The sequence below is a fragment of the Triturus cristatus genome, chromosome 7 (genome assembly GCF_964204655.1).
Source record: "Triturus cristatus chromosome 7, aTriCri1.1, whole genome shotgun sequence".
Lineage (NCBI taxonomy): Eukaryota > Metazoa > Chordata > Amphibia > Caudata > Salamandridae > Triturus > Triturus cristatus.
The window spans coordinates 270,410,286-270,428,715 of record NC_140590.1 but is presented as its reverse complement, the minus strand read 5'-3'; the positions used below and the strand labels follow the sequence as shown (position 1 = coordinate 270,428,715).

At 48.2% G+C, this 18,430-nt stretch overlaps 1 protein-coding gene across 1 annotated transcript; it reads right to left on the bottom strand.

Annotated features, from left to right (window-relative positions):
• Nucleotides 1-9,842: 9,842 nt before the first annotated feature.
• Nucleotides 9,843-17,175, bottom strand: LOC146809385 (uncharacterized). Its single transcript, XM_085616199.1, has 4 exons — nt 16,830-17,175; nt 14,009-14,113; nt 13,014-13,187; nt 9,843-12,033 (listed from the first exon to the last, which is right to left on the bottom strand). Exons 2-4 carry the CDS (start codon nt 14,095-14,097, stop codon nt 11,787-11,789), a joined length of 510 nt encoding a protein of 169 aa, XP_085472325.1. The 5' UTR covers nt 14,098-14,113; nt 16,830-17,175; the 3' UTR covers nt 9,843-11,786.
• Nucleotides 17,176-18,430: the final 1,255 nt, after the last annotated feature.

Genomic DNA, 18,430 nt, shown 5'->3' with positions numbered 1-18,430 from the left:
TCCGGGCCAGAGGCGGAGCTTCCGGACCACAGGTGGAGATTTTGGCCATGGCTAAATCTCCGCCACTGGCCGGAATCCCCACCTTCGGGCCGGAAGCTCCGCCTCCGGCCCGGAAGCCCCGCCTCCGGCCCGGAAGCTCCGCCTCCGGGCCGGAATTTCCGACCCGAGTGCGGACGTAAGTTTAGTAGTCGTAAATCCATTCTGTGAATAGCAAAAGTAGTAAGTTTATTCTGTGAATCGAAAAAGTAGTAAGTTCATTCTGTGAATACCAGAAGTAGTAAGTGCATTCTGTGAATACCAAAATGGTACTAAGTTTAGGATTTTGTCTTAAGTTTGTTCTGTGAATCGGGCCCCTTATGTTTGAGAGGAGAGTGTGAATGGCAGTTATCAGGAGCCACGTGACTACTGTGGATGAAGTTTCTTCTTCTAGATAAATAAACCTTTCGAAATCATTCTCCTGACATTAGCATATTTGTTTCTATGTTGGATTTGCTACTTTAGAGGCATTCCTCCAACAATGGTTGCAGAACTAGAACCGTGAAATGGATATGTAATTTGGCACTTATTTACAAGCCCCTTGTGCTACCGGTGCCTCACTTTTTGTGACGCACTGCTGGCGCAACCTCTTGCCCCATATTTACAAGAACACATAAAGGCACCCTGTGTGGTTTTCCTGTCCTTGTAAATATGGGCCCTTCTCACCCAACACTTTGCGTGAAAGTGCCTTGACATGGGTGATGCTGTGGGTGTTCCCACGCAACACCCATGTATTCTGCTGCATTTCCAGATTTACAAACATTTTTAGACCTGGAAATGCGTCAGAATACCACGCCACCCCGGGGGTGGCGTAGAGAGACGCAACGAGGAGAAATGCTTACATTTCTCTTAGTTTTTAGGTCTCGCCTAGGCAGCGCGCATGCGCTGCACTAGGAGATGACCTGTAGGAATTAGTCAGCTCTTTTTCAGCGCTCGTGCTTGTGCTGGCATCCACCTTGCGGGAGCGAGCAGTGGCGCATGTGCTAATTGAAAAACACAGATGGTCCGCGCGCTGCTGCTTGCTATTGCAAGGGGTATACTAGCACAAGCACGAGTGTTTAGCATGAGTGCTTATTTTTGTTTAGCCTCAGCTTGCCTTTCCGCCCCTACACCACCTCCCGCCCATTGCTGTCTTTCAGGCTTGTTTTTGTTTAGCCTCAGCTCACTCACCGTCCTTACACCACCTCCCGCCCATTCCTTTGTTTGATGCTTTTACTTTCTGTGCGAGGCACGCGCACTTGTTTTCCTTCTAAACAGTGCATGGTTAGCTGCTGAAGGTGCCTCCTTGTTCTGCTATGTTCTGAACTCACTCGCTACACAGTCCACGTCTCTACTCTCCGCTATAGCTCTCTATCCCGTCCTCCTGGGGCTTCCTCACTCTCGCTGCCTTCATAAAAATCTTTGTCTGATACCAACATCAGCAGTTAGTACGTGTAGCCCTCAGGTCTCCCTCTTGTGTGCCACCCTTTTGATACTACGCACTCTCCTATTATTCCATGTCTGTCCTCCTTGTATTCCATGTCTGTCCTCCTTGTATTCCATGTCCGTCCTCCTTGTATTCCATGTTTCTCCTCCTTGTATTCCGTGTCTGTCCTCCTTTTAGTCCGTGTCTATCCTCCTTTTAGTCCGTGTCTGTCCCTTTTAGTCCGTGTCTGTCCTCCTTTTAGTCTCTGTCAGTCCTCCTTTTAGTCCGAGCCTGTCCTCCTTTTAGTCCATGTCTGTCTTTAGTCCGTGTCTGTACTCCTTTTAATCCGTCCTCCTTTTAGCCCGTGTATGTCCTCCTTCGTGTCTGTCCTGTCCTCCTTCGTGTCTGTCCTCCTTTTAGTCCGTGTCTGTCCTGCTTTTAGTCTCTGTCAGTCCTCCTTTTAGTCCGAGCCTGTCCTCCTTTTAGTCTGTGTCTGTCTTTAGTCCGTGTCTGTACTCCTTTTAGTCCTGGTCTGTCCTCCTTTTAGTCTGTGTCTCTCCTCCTTCTATTCCGTGTCTCTCCTCCTTCTAATGCACCCAGCCATCACTCACAATCAACTCACTCTGAGTTCACATTCTGCTAACCCCACCCATTCATCACTCACCATCCTCTCTCTCAATGCACCTTCTTCCTATGCCACCCAGTCATCACTCACCATCCTCATCATTCACCATCCTCCTACGCCATTTACATCACCCACCATCCTCTCTCTGAGTGCACCTTCTTCTAGCGCCACCCAGTCATCACTCACCATCCTCTCTGAGTGCACCTTCTTCCTACGCCAACCAGTCATCACTGACTAACCTCTCTGAGTGCACATTCTTCTAGCACCACCCAGTCATCACTCACCATCCTCTCTCTGAGTGCACCTTCTTCCTATGAGTCGCAGTCCTCACTCACCATCCTCTGGGTGCACCTTCTAGCGCCACCCAGTCATCACTCACTAACCTCTGAGTGCACATTCTTCTAGCACTTCCCAGTCATCACTCACTAACCTCTTTGAGTGCACATTCTTCCTACGACTCGCAGTCCTCACTCACCATTCTCTCTTGAGTGCACCTCCTTCTAGCGCCACCCAGTCAGCACTCACCATCCTCTGAGTGCATCTTATTCCTACGCCGCCTCGCAGTGCTCACTTGCCATCATCACTCTGACTGAACCCCTGAATTTCAGCAAAGCTTGACCTCGCAGGACAGGTGTTCAGTTACCAGAGTAGGCGCAGGATGATGCACTGAGCTGCTTCCCGTCTATGAGCCCTCTCCATGTCTATACCATTATGGCAGATTGACAACCCCCTTACTGAAAGCTGCACGTGTGTAAGTAATCCTAAATATTCTTAGAAAACATCCACATGTTTTTGGATGAATAGTTAGAAATGAAGGTTTCAGAGAGCGGTTTTCCATCACGCCACTGACCCTTTTGTCCTTGTAGTTTGTTGACCCGGAAGTGGCAAGATTGGAGCCGGAATCCTGCCCTCCTGTGTACCAGAAATGTGTCCTCTATACCAGAAATCTGCCCTCCAGACCTGGGTCGGGGAAGTAGCTTCAGCCAGTGCTTGCTGTTGAGATGTGGAGAGTAACCTTTTGGGTATGGGTCTCAATGTCTGCAGGACCGGCTCACCCTTTCATCCTTCTGAAGTCAATCCAACCCCATTCCACCGGCTAGTAATATCTCCATGCTTGGAAACAACGACGTCCATGGAGGAAGGAAACGCTAGAAATGAACTTTCATCTCAAATGGGGCACAGCCGTTTTGCGACAATGATTCCACTCTGTAAAATGTGTTATGTATGTAATGCATGTTATTGTTGCTTGGAACTTGTATAGTCCAGATAACATTCACTTACATTTTTTGGGAATATGTCACACCCACCAGAGATGGTCTTAAAACCCTCGAGTAGCTCGACCGTTCCAGGTTCTTTTGTCGCATTCTGATAAATATAGACCTCATTTTAGAAATGGAGCAGCAGGGCTGTATATCCCAGAGTGCAAAGTGAAAACCTGGAGTGAATGAGCTACTTAGCTATGGAATTGAAAATGTGAGCGCTCTGGCTTAGCCATCTAAACTGCAACCTATAGAAGAACCCAAGAGGGCACACTTTTCTGCTACCCCTTGTGCCAGAAGGCCACTGTTCCATATTTTGTTGTCACAATGTAGCCTCTTTTTAACATCCACTTTAGGGAGGTCAGCACAATATGGAAATCTCTTCAAGCTCAATGAAGCTTGTGTTATAAACAAGCATTGGCATAGCCAATAGGTCTCGCCTTTGGGACCTTATAAGTGTTTAGCCATGCAACAGTTGATGTTGTTGCACCAAGCATATTGTGCTGAATAACTAAATACTTACAAGGTCCCAAAGGCGAGACCTATTGGCTATGCCAATGCTTGTTTCCTCTTTCTAGGGGTGCTGCATTCTGCAGCACACATAGGAAGAGGAAATCACCTCTTTTTATTTTTTGTTGTTCTGCTTTTTGTGCAGGAAGGTACACCATCCTGCACAGTAACAATCTCCTCGCAATGCAGGCACCCTTGCACCATGTCACAGGGATGTCTGCATGGCACATGGCAGCTGATTGTGTGCACCAGCGCAGGGGAACGGAAAGGGATGCGTCATATTGTTAGAAATATGACGCATACCTGTGCTTTGAAAGTGCTGCAGCATGGCACAACTAAAGGGCTTGCGTTGCCGCGCAGCAGCACTTTCTTGTAAATAAGGCCCTTCTAATGTTATGATTCCTATGGTTGGCTTACATTAGACTGTTATATTATGTATTGGGCTGGCAGGGAAATGCAAATTCCACTCTTTCTTTGCTCAGCGATTGAAGGTAGGCTGCTTTGCTGTTACCTTTAAAAATATTTATAAATTATATGGGGATGTGAAAGTTTGAAACAGGGAAGAATGTTCAGATGTGGATATTTTCTCACATGTATAGATTTTTTTTATTATAAGGCATTACTGTAAGGGGCTGAAATTTCTTTCACTTAGTGGAATGAATTATGATTAATCTTATAGGAGAATCACCGGCAGAAGGATGCAGTGCATCTCACTATGTGGATAAGGTGTTGGGTGTAATGCTTTCAAGTCCTGAAAAGAGCATAGAATCCTCTGTAATTCACATATCAATAACTGTCTCCGTGTCATAAACACATGGATGATAAATAACAACCTAAAACTCATTACCACAAAGCAGAGATTATGAACTGTGGACAATGGCAAACGTACCAGCCTACCCCCATATGGCCTAAGGAATTTCAAGCCCCTCCTACAATATCAAGAGAAGTTTGAAACCTAGGAGTAGCTGTAGATTCAGACCTATCATTGATACCACATGCTAACAATGTCACAAAGAGGTGCTTCTGCATGATAAAAACACTATGTTGCATCTTCCCATACTTTGCACTGCAGCATCAACGCAAGCCATCTTCACACTCGTAATCTCTAAGCTTTATGTTAACAGCCTAATCCTTTGTGCAACCACATTCATCATACACAAAATTCAACTTATCCAAAATGCTGCCGCAAGGCATTTTCTCCACCTTCACCCAAAAGAGTGCCTGACTCCAGTCCTGCAATCGCTCCACTGGCTACCTATAGCCAAGAGGGCAATGTTCAAGGCACTCTGCATTGTCCACATAGTTTCCCAAGGAAAAGGACCACTATACCTACAAGTTAAATTCAAGCAATACAAAGCAAATAGACCACTGCACACCAGGCTTGCACCACTTGATGTCATGCCACTTTCCTGTAAATCTGTGTAAGGCACTGCTTTCTCAGTACAAGCCGCATAGCTTGGGAACTCACTGCCAGCCAGCATTAGAAGCACCTGGGAGCATATACACTTCCAAAAACAGTTAAAAATATGGCTGTTTCCTAGATAACTGCACCATCCACATCCAACAGCAGAGCCCAGACAACAGTTGCACCCTCAAGCGCAATCAACAGCCTACAACCCACAAAGTGCAAACAACTCAAACAGCAAACTGCTTTCAATATGCACTGAAGCTAAGAAGCACCGACCTATGGTTTACTGTGCCATTATATAGTTATGTTCCTTCATAAATAACAGTTATGGCCCACAATAAAAACAATACCATAATGCGCAGCAGTCAGCAACAAATTATAACATACGCATTTTGAATTCACATAAGACATTTCTGCAATCAGGGTTGTCCACCACTGGAACTGTACAGCAAAAATAAAAACATCACCGAACAGACATGTAGTGACTGAAGAGATCTGTTCCACATAGCTGGATACTTCATAGGACTTTAATATAGTCCACCACTGCAGGTCCGAAATATCTGTACAATCTGACAGCTTCTTTACAGCTAACAAAGGCACTCAGATACGGGATAATAATAAAAATGTCCATCCCAACAGATCCCTCCACTTCTCTCTCCTTCAAACCGGCCCAGGACCACAACTATGCACAACATCTCAGATTGAACAACCCAATGCTGTAGCCAGCTATGTAGACTATATCATATGAGATACCATAAAGGGACCTGCAGAGCCGTCCAAAGCTGCCAGCATACTGTAAACCAAAAGAATTGTGTGTGTGTCTCATACGCTTCCTCATCCAACACACTGCTATGATCTGCGTCCTACAACACAATAACCACCCCTCAGTGGTCATCACACATGACGTGGAAACACTTCCCACATAGGATCAAAACAAAGGCAACATCCTTCCAACCACAAATGGTACACACTTTTGCGTGCAACATATGTAGGGAAGAGCTTTAGCTCCCCACTTGGGGTTAGTAAGTGCTATATAAATCATGCACTACAATAAAAAACAATCTATTGTTACCAGTGAGCTTTGCTTTGCCCAGAGGGGTCTTTCTCTATCACTTCATGCTATTGGCTAGTTGGAAGATTCTTTCATCTGCAATGGAATCCTTGCATTGCAAAGCCTGAGGGACTATTTTACAACTGTCACCCTCTCCTTGTGTCTGTTCCTTGTTGCTTGTGCCTACTCCTTCCCCTTTTCGCTTTTGTGTCTGCTCCTCGTGGCTGCCCCTCAATCTCTTTGTTCACTCCCAACCCCCATCTTTCTTTCCCCTGTATGTTTCTTCACGTTCCTCTCACCCGTCCCTTCCTCTTGTTGCTCCTTTCCACCATTCCCACTTTCCCCTGGTATGTTCATTGAAGCTATCGCAGCTTCTCATCATTGCTGCCCCCAACATAAACCAGCTTTTATTTCTATAAAATGAAGGTCCTCGTGCCAGCTCCTCCAACAACACTTCTCCTGTCCAGCTTGCTTGCAGTCTGCTACCCTCTGCTGTCTGTCTACCTGCTGTCCTCGGTTTGTGCCTCCTCTGCTTGTTTCTTGCTGTTTTGCCTTTTCTGCTTGTTTTTCTGCCCTGGTTTGCCTTTTGTCATTTTTTGCCCTCCATTTTGCCTTTTCTATTCGCTTTTCTGCTTTCTGTTTGGCTTTTTATGGTTGTTTTCCTGCCCCCGTTTTGCCTTTTCTTGTTGCTCATTGTCTGCCCTCTGTTTTGCCTTTTTCTGCTCGTTTCGTCCCTCTTTCCGCTGTTTGCTCAAGGCCTGGCTGTTTGAAGTAGACCTCGCATCCCAGCGCCCAGACACCCCCAGAGGTGACAGTGTCACATTCTACAAATGCTGATTGATTGATTTATCGATTTATTGAAAAAGGCATGGCAAGAGAGCTTTCAATATTCCCAGGTGTTCTTTTCTTTATTTCTATGACAGCAAAACAAAAGAAGGGCTATAAAGAAGGCTTGTTTGGCATCCAGCCTTTTTTTTACACACACACACAGAGAAAAACTAGGCTGTAATAAAGACAAAGGAAGCTTTCAATATAGTTCAACTTCCTTTAATTACAAGTTCCTGGCTTAAAAATGCAAGCTCTCTGTTTGCATACATTAGCCAGTGGTAGCTGTTCCGCTAATGCGTAGAAACGTCGCCCCACTGCTTTTCAGCAGTGTAAATAAAGGAAAAATACAATAAAAACTCAATGCTATTATCATTTTATCTTTTCCTGCTGAGGCAGCTTTGCGGGCGGGTGAGGCTGCTTTGCTAATAGAGCAGGAGGAGTGTTGGGCACTCTCTAAGTGCACTTGAATGTTTGGCCAGCCGTCTCAGTCATGCACACTTTTCATATTCTCCACCCAGGCTGCATTACAGCCAGGGTGGAGAACATGCCCAGGCTCCCAGGCCCCATCTGAGCGTGAACCACAGTGCTCAATACTGCCTTTGCCAGTGCTTGTTTGGTGTGAATGCATTCAGTACATTTTTACAGAGGTTGCATTACAAAATTATGCTGGGTGTACTTCAAAGAGTTAATTTTATGCATATGTAGAGAGTTGGGTTCAAGAACTCTGGTTCATGAATCGATTTTGAATTCGGAAAAAACAAATCTGATTGGCAGATTTAGCCGTTTTTCGCATCATACTTGTAATCCTCGAATGGTTTGGAAAATGCTGCAATCTGATTGGCTATCAGTGGGCTGGGTCTCACCGGTGCTGAGCACCGGCAGTTTTTTACAGGGGGCCTCGAAACGGTTCTCTATCGAGCTCTGTTTTGTGCCCTGGACAGGCAGTCCAGTTTTTTCGAACTGCAGTGACAGCAGGCACATCGATATGCGCATGCTCACACTGCCATCACGTCTCACTACTGGAGAAGTTACAGCATAACCTCATGCCAGGAGAGCCTCGTAGGGGTAGGGAAATCCTTTAAAGAGTCATTATCTCTATGGATTTCCCTTCTCTTTTTGGAACTCAGGAGCAGCAACATTGTCGTGGTGTCATCAGGGCTGTAAGTGGAAGCTTTTTCAATATTATACGTAAGCCCTAGTTGCTGCTTATTTATCTTATGCAACTAACAACCATTGACAAAGCCAATAGTCCTGACTTGTTGTAGGTATGATGTTACTTGTATCATATTATAACTAGATGCAATGACAGAAACAGCAAAATACAAGTCGGGCGGTACACTATGCTAAGCACAGATTTGTATCCTATGTGTTTTAAGCCACGCCCTTAATTACATTGGCCACGCCCCTGTGAAAGACCCCCCAGTTTTTTCATCCCACTTAAAGCCCTGGGTGCAGGGCAATGGCAAAGTCAACCCACTGCTGCGCACGACCCTTGCTTTAGTCAGGGGCCAGAGTATAATGACAAAACAAAAAAGTCACTGATAAAAACATTGCTAACGGGAAATGAGGGTTACTTATTCAAAAGATAAATAATGTATTATAAAAAAAGTAATTTAGATTAAGGGATGTTATGGTAAGGTACAAAACCTAAAAAGCTGTGTTATTCACTGGTTATTGTGAGGAACGCAACCCTGAGCTCCCCTCTAGCCCTGAACATGATCTTACATCTAATGCCACAGATAACACCACTAATAACATAATAACATCAATAAAGCTGCTTTGGAGTACAGGATCGAAGGTTGGGACCTCCCCAAAAGCAGGCTCCGCACCCAGAACAGGTTGGGCATGTCCTGCTGGGCGTAGGGTAGCGGATTCCAAGGGCTGGCTACAGGTTAGGAGTCTGCCTCGATATAGATATGGGATTGGGGTGTAGGACAAGGTGAGGTTGGAAACTCTGGAAAACAGGATCCATATTCCCGCTGTTCGTACTCAATTCTCACTAGTGGTTTCCCACTTCCTTCAGCGGGTCTTACTCTATTCCCACCAGTGAAGCCTCCTGCACCGGTCCCGGCCAGTCTAAAACCAGTGCAAGCGTGAACTCCAGCCCAGTGTTTCTCTCTCTCTCCACCCCGTCCAACCCCAGGTTGCTACATCGAGTTCACGTTGCTCATTCATGTAGGGGCTCGAAGATTGTGGATTTCAGCTAGTCACCTCAGCAAGAACCTGAAAGACATTGAACCCAAAGGGGGCTGGAGCGCTCTGGGTGGGTTTGAAGGGCCAGCCATGCTACTCCACTACACTGGGCATGTCCTTTAGCAACTGAAATTCATTCATATTTTTGGGATGGTGGTGTTCATCTTAAGGACTGACCCCGCTCTATGCGAGTTACCCTTGATGTGAGCGATGACCTCAGCACCCTTCCAACTCATTTTGAGGTCATGTCCAGTAAATTGGGGGAATTGCGGTTTCCTTGCTAACGATGAGTGGCAGAATGCTCACACAACCTAATATTTAAAATGTAAAATCTAATAAATATTTAAAACCTCTGGACACCCTCTGCATCTCCATCCCGTGTATCTCCAATGGCAAAAAATGTACATTTAAAGTCAAAAGATCTACAATTTTATAATAATTTGGTCTGATTCTTGTACATTTGCGTTTTTATGAAGAATGTGTTTTTGAAGACCCAGAATTCTAAGACAAGAATACTAACACATGCCAACAGAGTTGAAGAAATGTTTAATTGCTTTCATGAAAAGATAGTGTGGTTATTCCACACTGCGTTTGGTCCCCGGCGTATTCCACACGATACATCCTAAATAATCCCTGATCCACATAAACCATTCAACGTCATTAAACTGACAACTTAAACATTACACAAAATATATTTCAGTGCTCAAGTGTGTACAGAACAATAATAATGATAAATAGATATGTATATTACATAGATATGCATTTATATATATTAATAGTACATTATATATATACATTAATAGTCTTCATATACCCTATATATACAAACGTTATCTTACCATGGCGTGGGCCTATGGGTAATTGATAAGGGGGAACTCACTCAGTGGTTCATAGGTTCAGGGATTCACAGAGCTGGATTTATGGTGGGAGGGGAATAGATTGACCCTTGGGTTTTGGAGACTCCTCTATAAAGTCTGGGGCTTACACAGGCCTTCAACTTCGGCTAGGTGTTGGAAGGAGTCCTTTTATAAGAAGAACATTCTTGGCCTGTTTTTGAAGGGTGGCCAGTTTAGAAAAGGGACTAAAGTGGGGAGAGAGTGGGTAATTATCCAATTTTTTAAGGGAACTGTGGTATTTGGGGTCTTACAGCCTCAAGGGCTAGATAAGAGAGGGAAAGATAGACGGATAAATTTAATGTGGTGGATCTTAAGGGTTCTGTATTCACCGACCTTTGGAATGGATAGATGATGGGTTGTTAAGCCGAGTGCACTGAAGCGGTTGCAGTGTTTATTGACAGGGTAATTTCAGGGTTCAGTGGGGTATAGGAATGTCATAGAGCAGTCACTGTTTTCACTTTCAAAGTGCTCAGGATGGACAAAGGGCAGGGACAGATTCAGTTCAGCTTGCCCAAAAGACTTTCTGGGTCTTCGTGGCTTTCAGGATTGGGTGGCCATATTGTTTTTTGGGGAAAGGCTGAATGATGGTGACCACCCAACCACTGCTATAGCATAAGGCATGAGACTGGTCCAGGAACAACCACACCAGCCCAGTAGATGTCCTGGTTTAACTCTCTTGGAAAGTGTGGCAGAAAGCTAGAAAAGAAGCAATACCAGCAAAGCGAGACACTGGGTCTCCCAATGCAAAGGCGTGCTTAGGCGGGAGAGAATGAGTATTTTAGGGGTCACAAGCTTCAAGGTCATCAGGCCCTTTAGTGATGGGACACGTGTCCCTTCAATTCTTCCAGGAAGTGCTTCTGACAAAACAAGTGCAAAACAATTCAGTCTTTTTGGTCTGCCTGCTGCTGAGCAGCCGGTGATTCAGTGTGCTGGCGCTGCTCGGCATTCATGTTTTCTCTCCATAGTCTTTCATTATTGAAAGTTCAAGGAGGGACAGAGATTTGATCTCACTGGCTGAACAATGGATTCCTTGCTCCCAGTGCAATACTCCCCAGGTAACTCCCCAGGTAACAGCAGAGATAATACAGTACAATAAAACGTGAACACCATTGCTCCTTCTAGAGACCTGAAAACGTCAGCTCCCTCTCTTGGTGTCAGAGTGTCCCAGAAGCCATGGCACTGCCTGTTCATCACCACTTCCTGAAAGAGGATAAGTGCTGGAGTTATCTCTATGACAACATTGGCGACTTCCTCTTGAAGACACCACCAGGAAGGTCATAGCTATACTATTTAGTTTCACTTTCTGTTTTCAGCACAGTGATTGTTTCTACTGTCAACAGATTTACGTCCAAGCTCAAGATGTCGCACAGTAACCTGGGCTTGGCGCCAACGTGTCCCCTGAGTTTCATTGGGGAGGCCTCACCACCAAAGGCTACATCTGAGGTAGTGTCCCGGGCTTTAAGAGTCCGCTCTTTAAAGGGTTTGACCTTCCCTAGCGGTGCTGCCTGGGGCCTAGTGCTTGATAAATGTCAGAGCTGCAGTGCTGGGTAAGGTCCCAGGAGTCAGAAGTCCGGTTTAGGTGTCCAGCAGATGCTGGGCCCAAGCAGTCCTGAGGGCCGCATGGCGGGCGGGCAGGGAGCGTCGGCGCCGTCCATAGCCTTGTGGGTCCCGTGTGTTTTTGTTGGAGTCGTCCTTGCCGTAGTTGTAGCCCAGGCGGTAAAGCATGCTGGCAAGGTTCTGCGTTTGGCAGGTGCCCAGGTGGCAGCCTCGCATAGCAATGGCCGGTGGGACATGGCGCTTTTCTCTCCGGTGAGGCACGGCCCTGTGAGAGGAAAACATTTCAAAAGATTAAGAACATGCAGTGGGAATTAAAGGCACGTCTTGCAGCAGCACCAAGTTTGTACACCTGAACAGAGCCAATGTACTCACACTCGCCCGCGAGAAACAAAGAGCGAGAGGGGGGAGCATTGTTTGATGGAAGAACCCCCCATGACCACGGTTTTACCTTAAAAGGCCATTTATTAAGACAAGGTTGCAAACTTACATTAGCTTAGTTCATATTACCAAATAACATCAAACTTCATAAAACTGACACTCCCATTCCTGCCGTACCCATTCAAACTTCACGCCAACTTTCATCCCAAAGCCTACATGCCTTGCTTCATTCTTCCCTCTGCCACTCACCGAGCTCCTTCCATACATCCAGACTCGCCTTTCTTTACCCTACCAAACACCCTCCAGTGAAACTCTTTTCCTGCTCAACGAAATCCTACACACCATCTTTTGTCACCTGCGCCCGCTTCTTTCCCCAGAGGGGGCGGATACGCCTGCATGTGACTCTCCACCCCAAGATACCGCCTACGCCCTGCAACCTGTTCTATCCTGGCAAAACCGCTGTAGCGATTGAGCGCCAATGAAACCCTATAACATGCAGGGCGGGCGGGTGGTCCTCACAGAAAACCCTCTACTGAAGATTCCCGGAGGTGCCTGGAGTCAGGAAGAGGCATGACACCTAGTGACCACACCGTCATCCGCTTCAGTCAACACGCATACACAGACATCACCCAAAGATTACACTGACACTTTATTTGTGGGTGAAGAACTGCTGCAGGTCTAAACCTATCCTTATCCGCTTCCTGTGTTTCACCCATGTAGCACCCCGGGGGAAGACTACTCTGCCACCGTCACTTCCCCCGGGGGCCATCAAAAGAAAAGGAGGGGGAGAATTAAAGGGGAGAAAAGCAGATGGGGTGGAAGCAGGAGAGAGAGAAGGGGGACAAACAGCGAGTGGGAGATTCTTACCCGTGGTGAGAGCTGGAGACACCGCCTGCCTCCTCGGGCCGCACGTACAGAGCGCTTCCCTGGGGCTGAAGGGCTGCGGCCAGGGGCGCGGGCTCTCCCTCTGACCTCCGTGTCCGTAGAGCCTTCAGCCTCTCCAGGAAGGACGCCACTGGGGGAGGATGGCGTCTGGGAGGTCTGCAGAGAAAGGAAATGAAGGAACGTCAGTACCAGACAGAATATTGCACTAGTTTGGTTACAGAATAGCCTAAGTGTGTAAGAAGTGAGGGAGAAATACTCCCAATGCTGGTTCACTGGAGGCTAAGCACGTTTTATACTGTGATTAAGAAGGGTGCAGTGACGCAACAGCTATCCCTGTGGCCGAGGCAGGCCCGCAAACCGTCCCACAGAGCTTAATTTATGCCCCACTCTAGCCAGCCGCTCGACTTCACTGCTGCCACTGGGTGGGGGGAGGGGGTGTCACTGGTGCCCCGGCGTATGTCACCTCATGGAGCTCAGCCAATGCTCTGAATGGCCACTGAGGATCACTATTGATCCAGATTTTCAGAACAACCATGTAAATGTATACATTTAGAGTGATTGTTTGTTCATTGACCTCGTATATACATCATAGCAATGCGGCATCGTCTATTGCCCTTGTATACTCTCACTGGACCCCTGAACCTCAATCAATGCTTCACCTTGACTTGCAAATCGTCTGTCTCCAGCCAATGTAATGTGAATAACCCTACCCTACCCGGGGCATTGCCATACTCCAACACGCCACTGCATGTCGCTGCTGCACCCTTCTCTGCCACCAGACCCTTCAATAATACAGTACACTTACAAGTTACAACTGGACATCTGTGCTGCACCAACGATACTCCGCCATGGCTCAGACAATGCAATACTGTAACTAGCCACTAGACGCCGCTACTACACCATGACAGCTACCACTCTCGAAACTCCACCACCCCCGCGTCTCATCAACCACCGAATGTCAGCTGCCCCAAACTCACCGGTCATTGCCTCCGTCCCAGTCGGTGTCGCTGATTGATGATGCCACGGTTCCACATATAAGGACTAGGAGCAGGCAGAGCGGAGTCATGTTCTCTCTCACTGACCTATGAGGGAAAAGAAGAGCCATTATTCTCACTGTCCTTATCCCCGTCAGAGGTTTACACGAAGAAACTCTCGCATCCGAGAAGGCGGGCATAGGAAAAGGCCTATAGAGAAGTGGAACCAGTTCAGTGAAGACATTCCGCCCGAATACACAGAAGCCCAGAAGGAGCATTATCAGTCAGACTCGTGCCTCGCTGCCCCGCCCCGTTCTGCCTATCAACCCCGCCAGGCCCCTGAGCTGGGCATGCGGCCGCTGCCGTGTCTAGTCTTGTCAGGTAGCGCTTGGCTTCCGTGTATCGAAGCTTTGAGCCGACATTCGATGAAGCACTGGACATGTATATTAATCGAGGAGACGAGACGTGACCTCTCTCCACATCCCCTCTCTTGGGATGACAGTCACAGCCCTCAAACTAAACAAAGACGTCTCTTCTCCAAAACGTCGGCAGTGCTGAGGCGGCGTCGGGCGCGTGAGGCTCCGCTTTGAGCGGTCAATAGGACAAGTTCAACGTCAGTCACTTGACTTGACAGGCTCGTCTCTGAATGGCTAGTGAGGTTGTCGCGTGCCACATAGCTAAGCCCAGGGGGTTGTATATGAGGTGTGTTAGTCATGTCATGTTGAGAGCACATAGTGTTAAGCCCCCCACCCCCTGGGCTCAGACTCCATACACATACGAGCCTTGCCTCTACTCACATGGCGCAGTTATTTGGTGTTGTTGTTTGGGGCAGAATAGAGAGGGGGCACTTCTAGTACTGTGAATAGCGGCACTGAAAAGGGGGAGGAGGGGTGTAAGGAGTAGAGGGGGCATAGCCGGACACGCTACTCAGAGACCCAGAATAGCGCCCAAAGACCAACTTCACGTCTCGGTTTGCGCTCTCACAGGGAGGAGTCCGCGCTCAGACCCAGCGCTCTAGGGGCGCTGGGCCGGTGCTTTCTTTGGCTGGAGGAGGGAGGGGGGTGTATTTAGAGCTGAGGCTATAAATCTGCGTCGGAGCAGACAGGGACATTCTGCGGATCGCTGGCTCCTGCGGGATATTTATACATCAGGTGCCCCTGCCAGGGGAAGGTAGTTTGATACGTTTGCAGTTTTTAGTGCTCCTGGCTCGGTGCCTCACCCCCCCCCCCCCCCCCACACCCTCCCAGGAGACCATCCATATCCCTATGTTAGACGTGACACAAGTCGCATTACTGTGATAAAGGCACAGTGAGTGTGTGAGGGAACTGGTCCCGCCTGCCCCGGGAAAGCGCGGGAGGCCAGCCATCTCAAATGGCGGGAGGGCAGGGCCTGGGTGATGAAACATTGCATCAGCTCACGTGCGCACCTGCTGCACACTGCAGCCCCGGGCAGGCACTGCGGGGGCAGGAAGGCATGCAGGCGCATCAAGGGCAGTCAGGGACGCTTCGTGAGCAGGCAGGCGTGGTGCATCCTGCAGGGGTGACCAGGCATAGGCCAGGACTGCAGAGGCGTTCTGGTGCAGGCATGATCCATTTGCAATTGATATGTGGATACAAGCGGGCGTTGAGTAGATCTGTGAGAAGATGTGGCGCAAGCGGCTAACGGTGCAGGCAGCTGTGGTGTAGCATGGAGTTGGTGCCGGCACAGGCAGTCTTGGCTTTCAACAGGCAGGAATGATGCCAGAGTTTGCGGCACAGCCATGCGGTGGGTGCAGGCAGATTTGAAACAAGCTGTCATGGTCCAGAAAGTCATGGACGGGGGCGGATATCCTAAGCGCTCTGTGTTAATAGGTGTCGGGTAAATATTTGCAAGCAAGTGTCCTATTTGCATATACGGCGCAGGCAGGTACTGCCAGGCAGCAGTTGTGAATCATGGATGCATAGGATGAGTGCTGACACGTGTGATGAAGGGAAAGATGCAGTCCAGGCAGATCTGTGTGCTGTGAGTTTACTCTGTTGTGGGCAGCTGTGGTGCAGCGTGAGCGGGACGCGGTGCAGGAGTGAATAACTTTTCTGTAAGTCACTACTTTAAAGGGTCGTCTTCGGCGCCGATGCCCTTCCTGACAGGGTGAGGGGTGGATATCTGCAGGGTCAACAGTTCTGGCAGGGCACCATGTAAAGCTTGCCGACGGATCTGCTGAGGGGGGGGGGGGGGCGGCTTCTACTAACAGGAATTGCCCCACAGTGAAGGACAAGCAGGGTCGTGCAGAGATGGCCCTGTAGGGTGGGGTGTGAATGGGGGGCAGGGAGGGGGAATAGTGGGGCACAAAGGAGCTACACTGCTATCTCTCACATATACAGAGGGCTCACGGCAGCATTCACCCATTGCTTCGTCACACGCAGCTGAAACACGTCACATCACACTGGAAGGCAACAAGGGGGGGTCAGTTCTACAACATGATTTTTTGTGGAAAGCTTCGGACGCAAGCATGTTACGTCAACCTATTTCAGACCCTCAGCAGCACACTAAGACCATGGTAGTGATAATGAACCGGCCAAGATCACACCGCGAGTCAGCGCGGGAATGCAAATGTTCCATCTGTGCCAGTCTAAAGTCTCTATCTGTCCATTTGCAATTGTGCCATTACAACACTCCCTGCGAACTTTCCAACTATGCCCCCCCCCCACCCCCCCACAATGGCTCTAACTGTACAGGGTTTTTAAGCGTACTCGCCTGTCAGTGGGCCCCTAACAACAGCGTGTGCCCGGTGAGGGCAGAGCTGGCACAGAGCGGTGGGCAGGCATGCAGACAGTGTCTCACCTACCTGTGTGTACCAAGCAGCGGTCGCCGCCTCTTAGAGCTCTCCTCCGCCGGTCTGCTGGGGTCTCTAATGCTGCTGGGTTCCTGTACTTTCTCTGACGTCCTTTGGACTCTGAGGTATGTAGGAGTCTCCTACTGGGTCTGTGCCGCTGTCAGGAGACCTGTGCCACTCTCAGTGGGCTTCTGCCGCTCTCAGGGTGTCGGTGCCACTCTCGGGGTATTATGCCACTCTCAGGTGCTCTGTCCACTCTCAGGGCCCAGTGCCAGTCTCAGGTGCTCTCTGTCCTTTCTCGGTCCGGTGCTACTCAGATGCTGCGTCCGCTTTGAGCTGCTCGCCGGGTCGCTGTCCCTTTGCCGCCCTGCAGCCCGGCTCCTTTTATGGGTCACCGGCGGGGAGGGGCGAGCAGGGGCGTGTGATGGCGTCAGCCAGAGGATCTCGTGGCTAACACTCACACACAAACAAAGAATGGCTGACTCACTCGAGGGAGCGGGGAAGCGGGCATCCGCTTGTGTACACCGACTGACCCCGGCTGCAGGACACTCGAAGACCCTACCGGCTGGAAACCCCCCCCTGGCCCTGACAGGTAGCGCCGAGAGTTAAAGAGTGCCGCTAGCTCACGTGCAACTCTGCACGCTTCCTGTCTCAGAGAACAGCCGACTCCAGCTCACATGCACGCGTGCCTCCATCATAGGTGTTCTAAAAATTGTTCTTCATTTCAAATATCAGTCTCTTCATATTTGATAGTTTGATTCCTGCATACATGCTAATAGACACGATTCAGGCGAGATAAAAAGAGCTTTGTTTTAGCTACTTACCGCCTGAAATTGTCTCTGCTTCAATCTGCTGCAATGGAAGTAAACGGGAGGAATACACGACAAACGGAGGAACGACAACGCGACCCGACCAAGCGATGACCAAGGGAGACGATTAACCATAGGTTCGCCCCTATACAGAAATAAGAAAACGCGGTGTATGGATGCATACCCACATGTAATACATGCGGTTCCAGACACAAAAGCGACCGAGATTGTATCCGGCCACTAACATGAAATCGAACTGAAGTCCACTTCCACTAATACAAATTCGGACTGAAGTCTACTATTTCTATGCGTCCTAAGACTAGTATCAAGTAATCTTGACAAGTTCTCAACCATCCGCAAAAGGACTCTAGAAATACTCCTATGCAGGAGACATCCTTGCCGAAGTACGGTTGTACCGGTAAACTTGACATCGTAGTTGAACATATATATACACAAGGAGAAAATATTTTGGGTCCTGAGGAAGGTGGTCCTATGTGGAGTTCTCACCACCGAAACGCGTCGACGCCTGTTTCTTTAATGTGTTAAATTTGGTGCAGTTAGGGAAAGACAGGGATCAGTGACTTATGTCTGACACTGCCTTTGGTAAAACCAAATTGACATATGTATGACACACTGTTTGTCTATCACTGTTCTCCTTCTTATGACGTTTTAAAAAAATTATTTTTTTTTAGAAAAACTGCAAATAACCGTTTTGCGATTTTTATCTTTTTAAATTGTGTAGGATTGTTTTGTGGATGATTTATTGTGTTATATGAAAGATTCTTTGGATGAATTTACATTGAT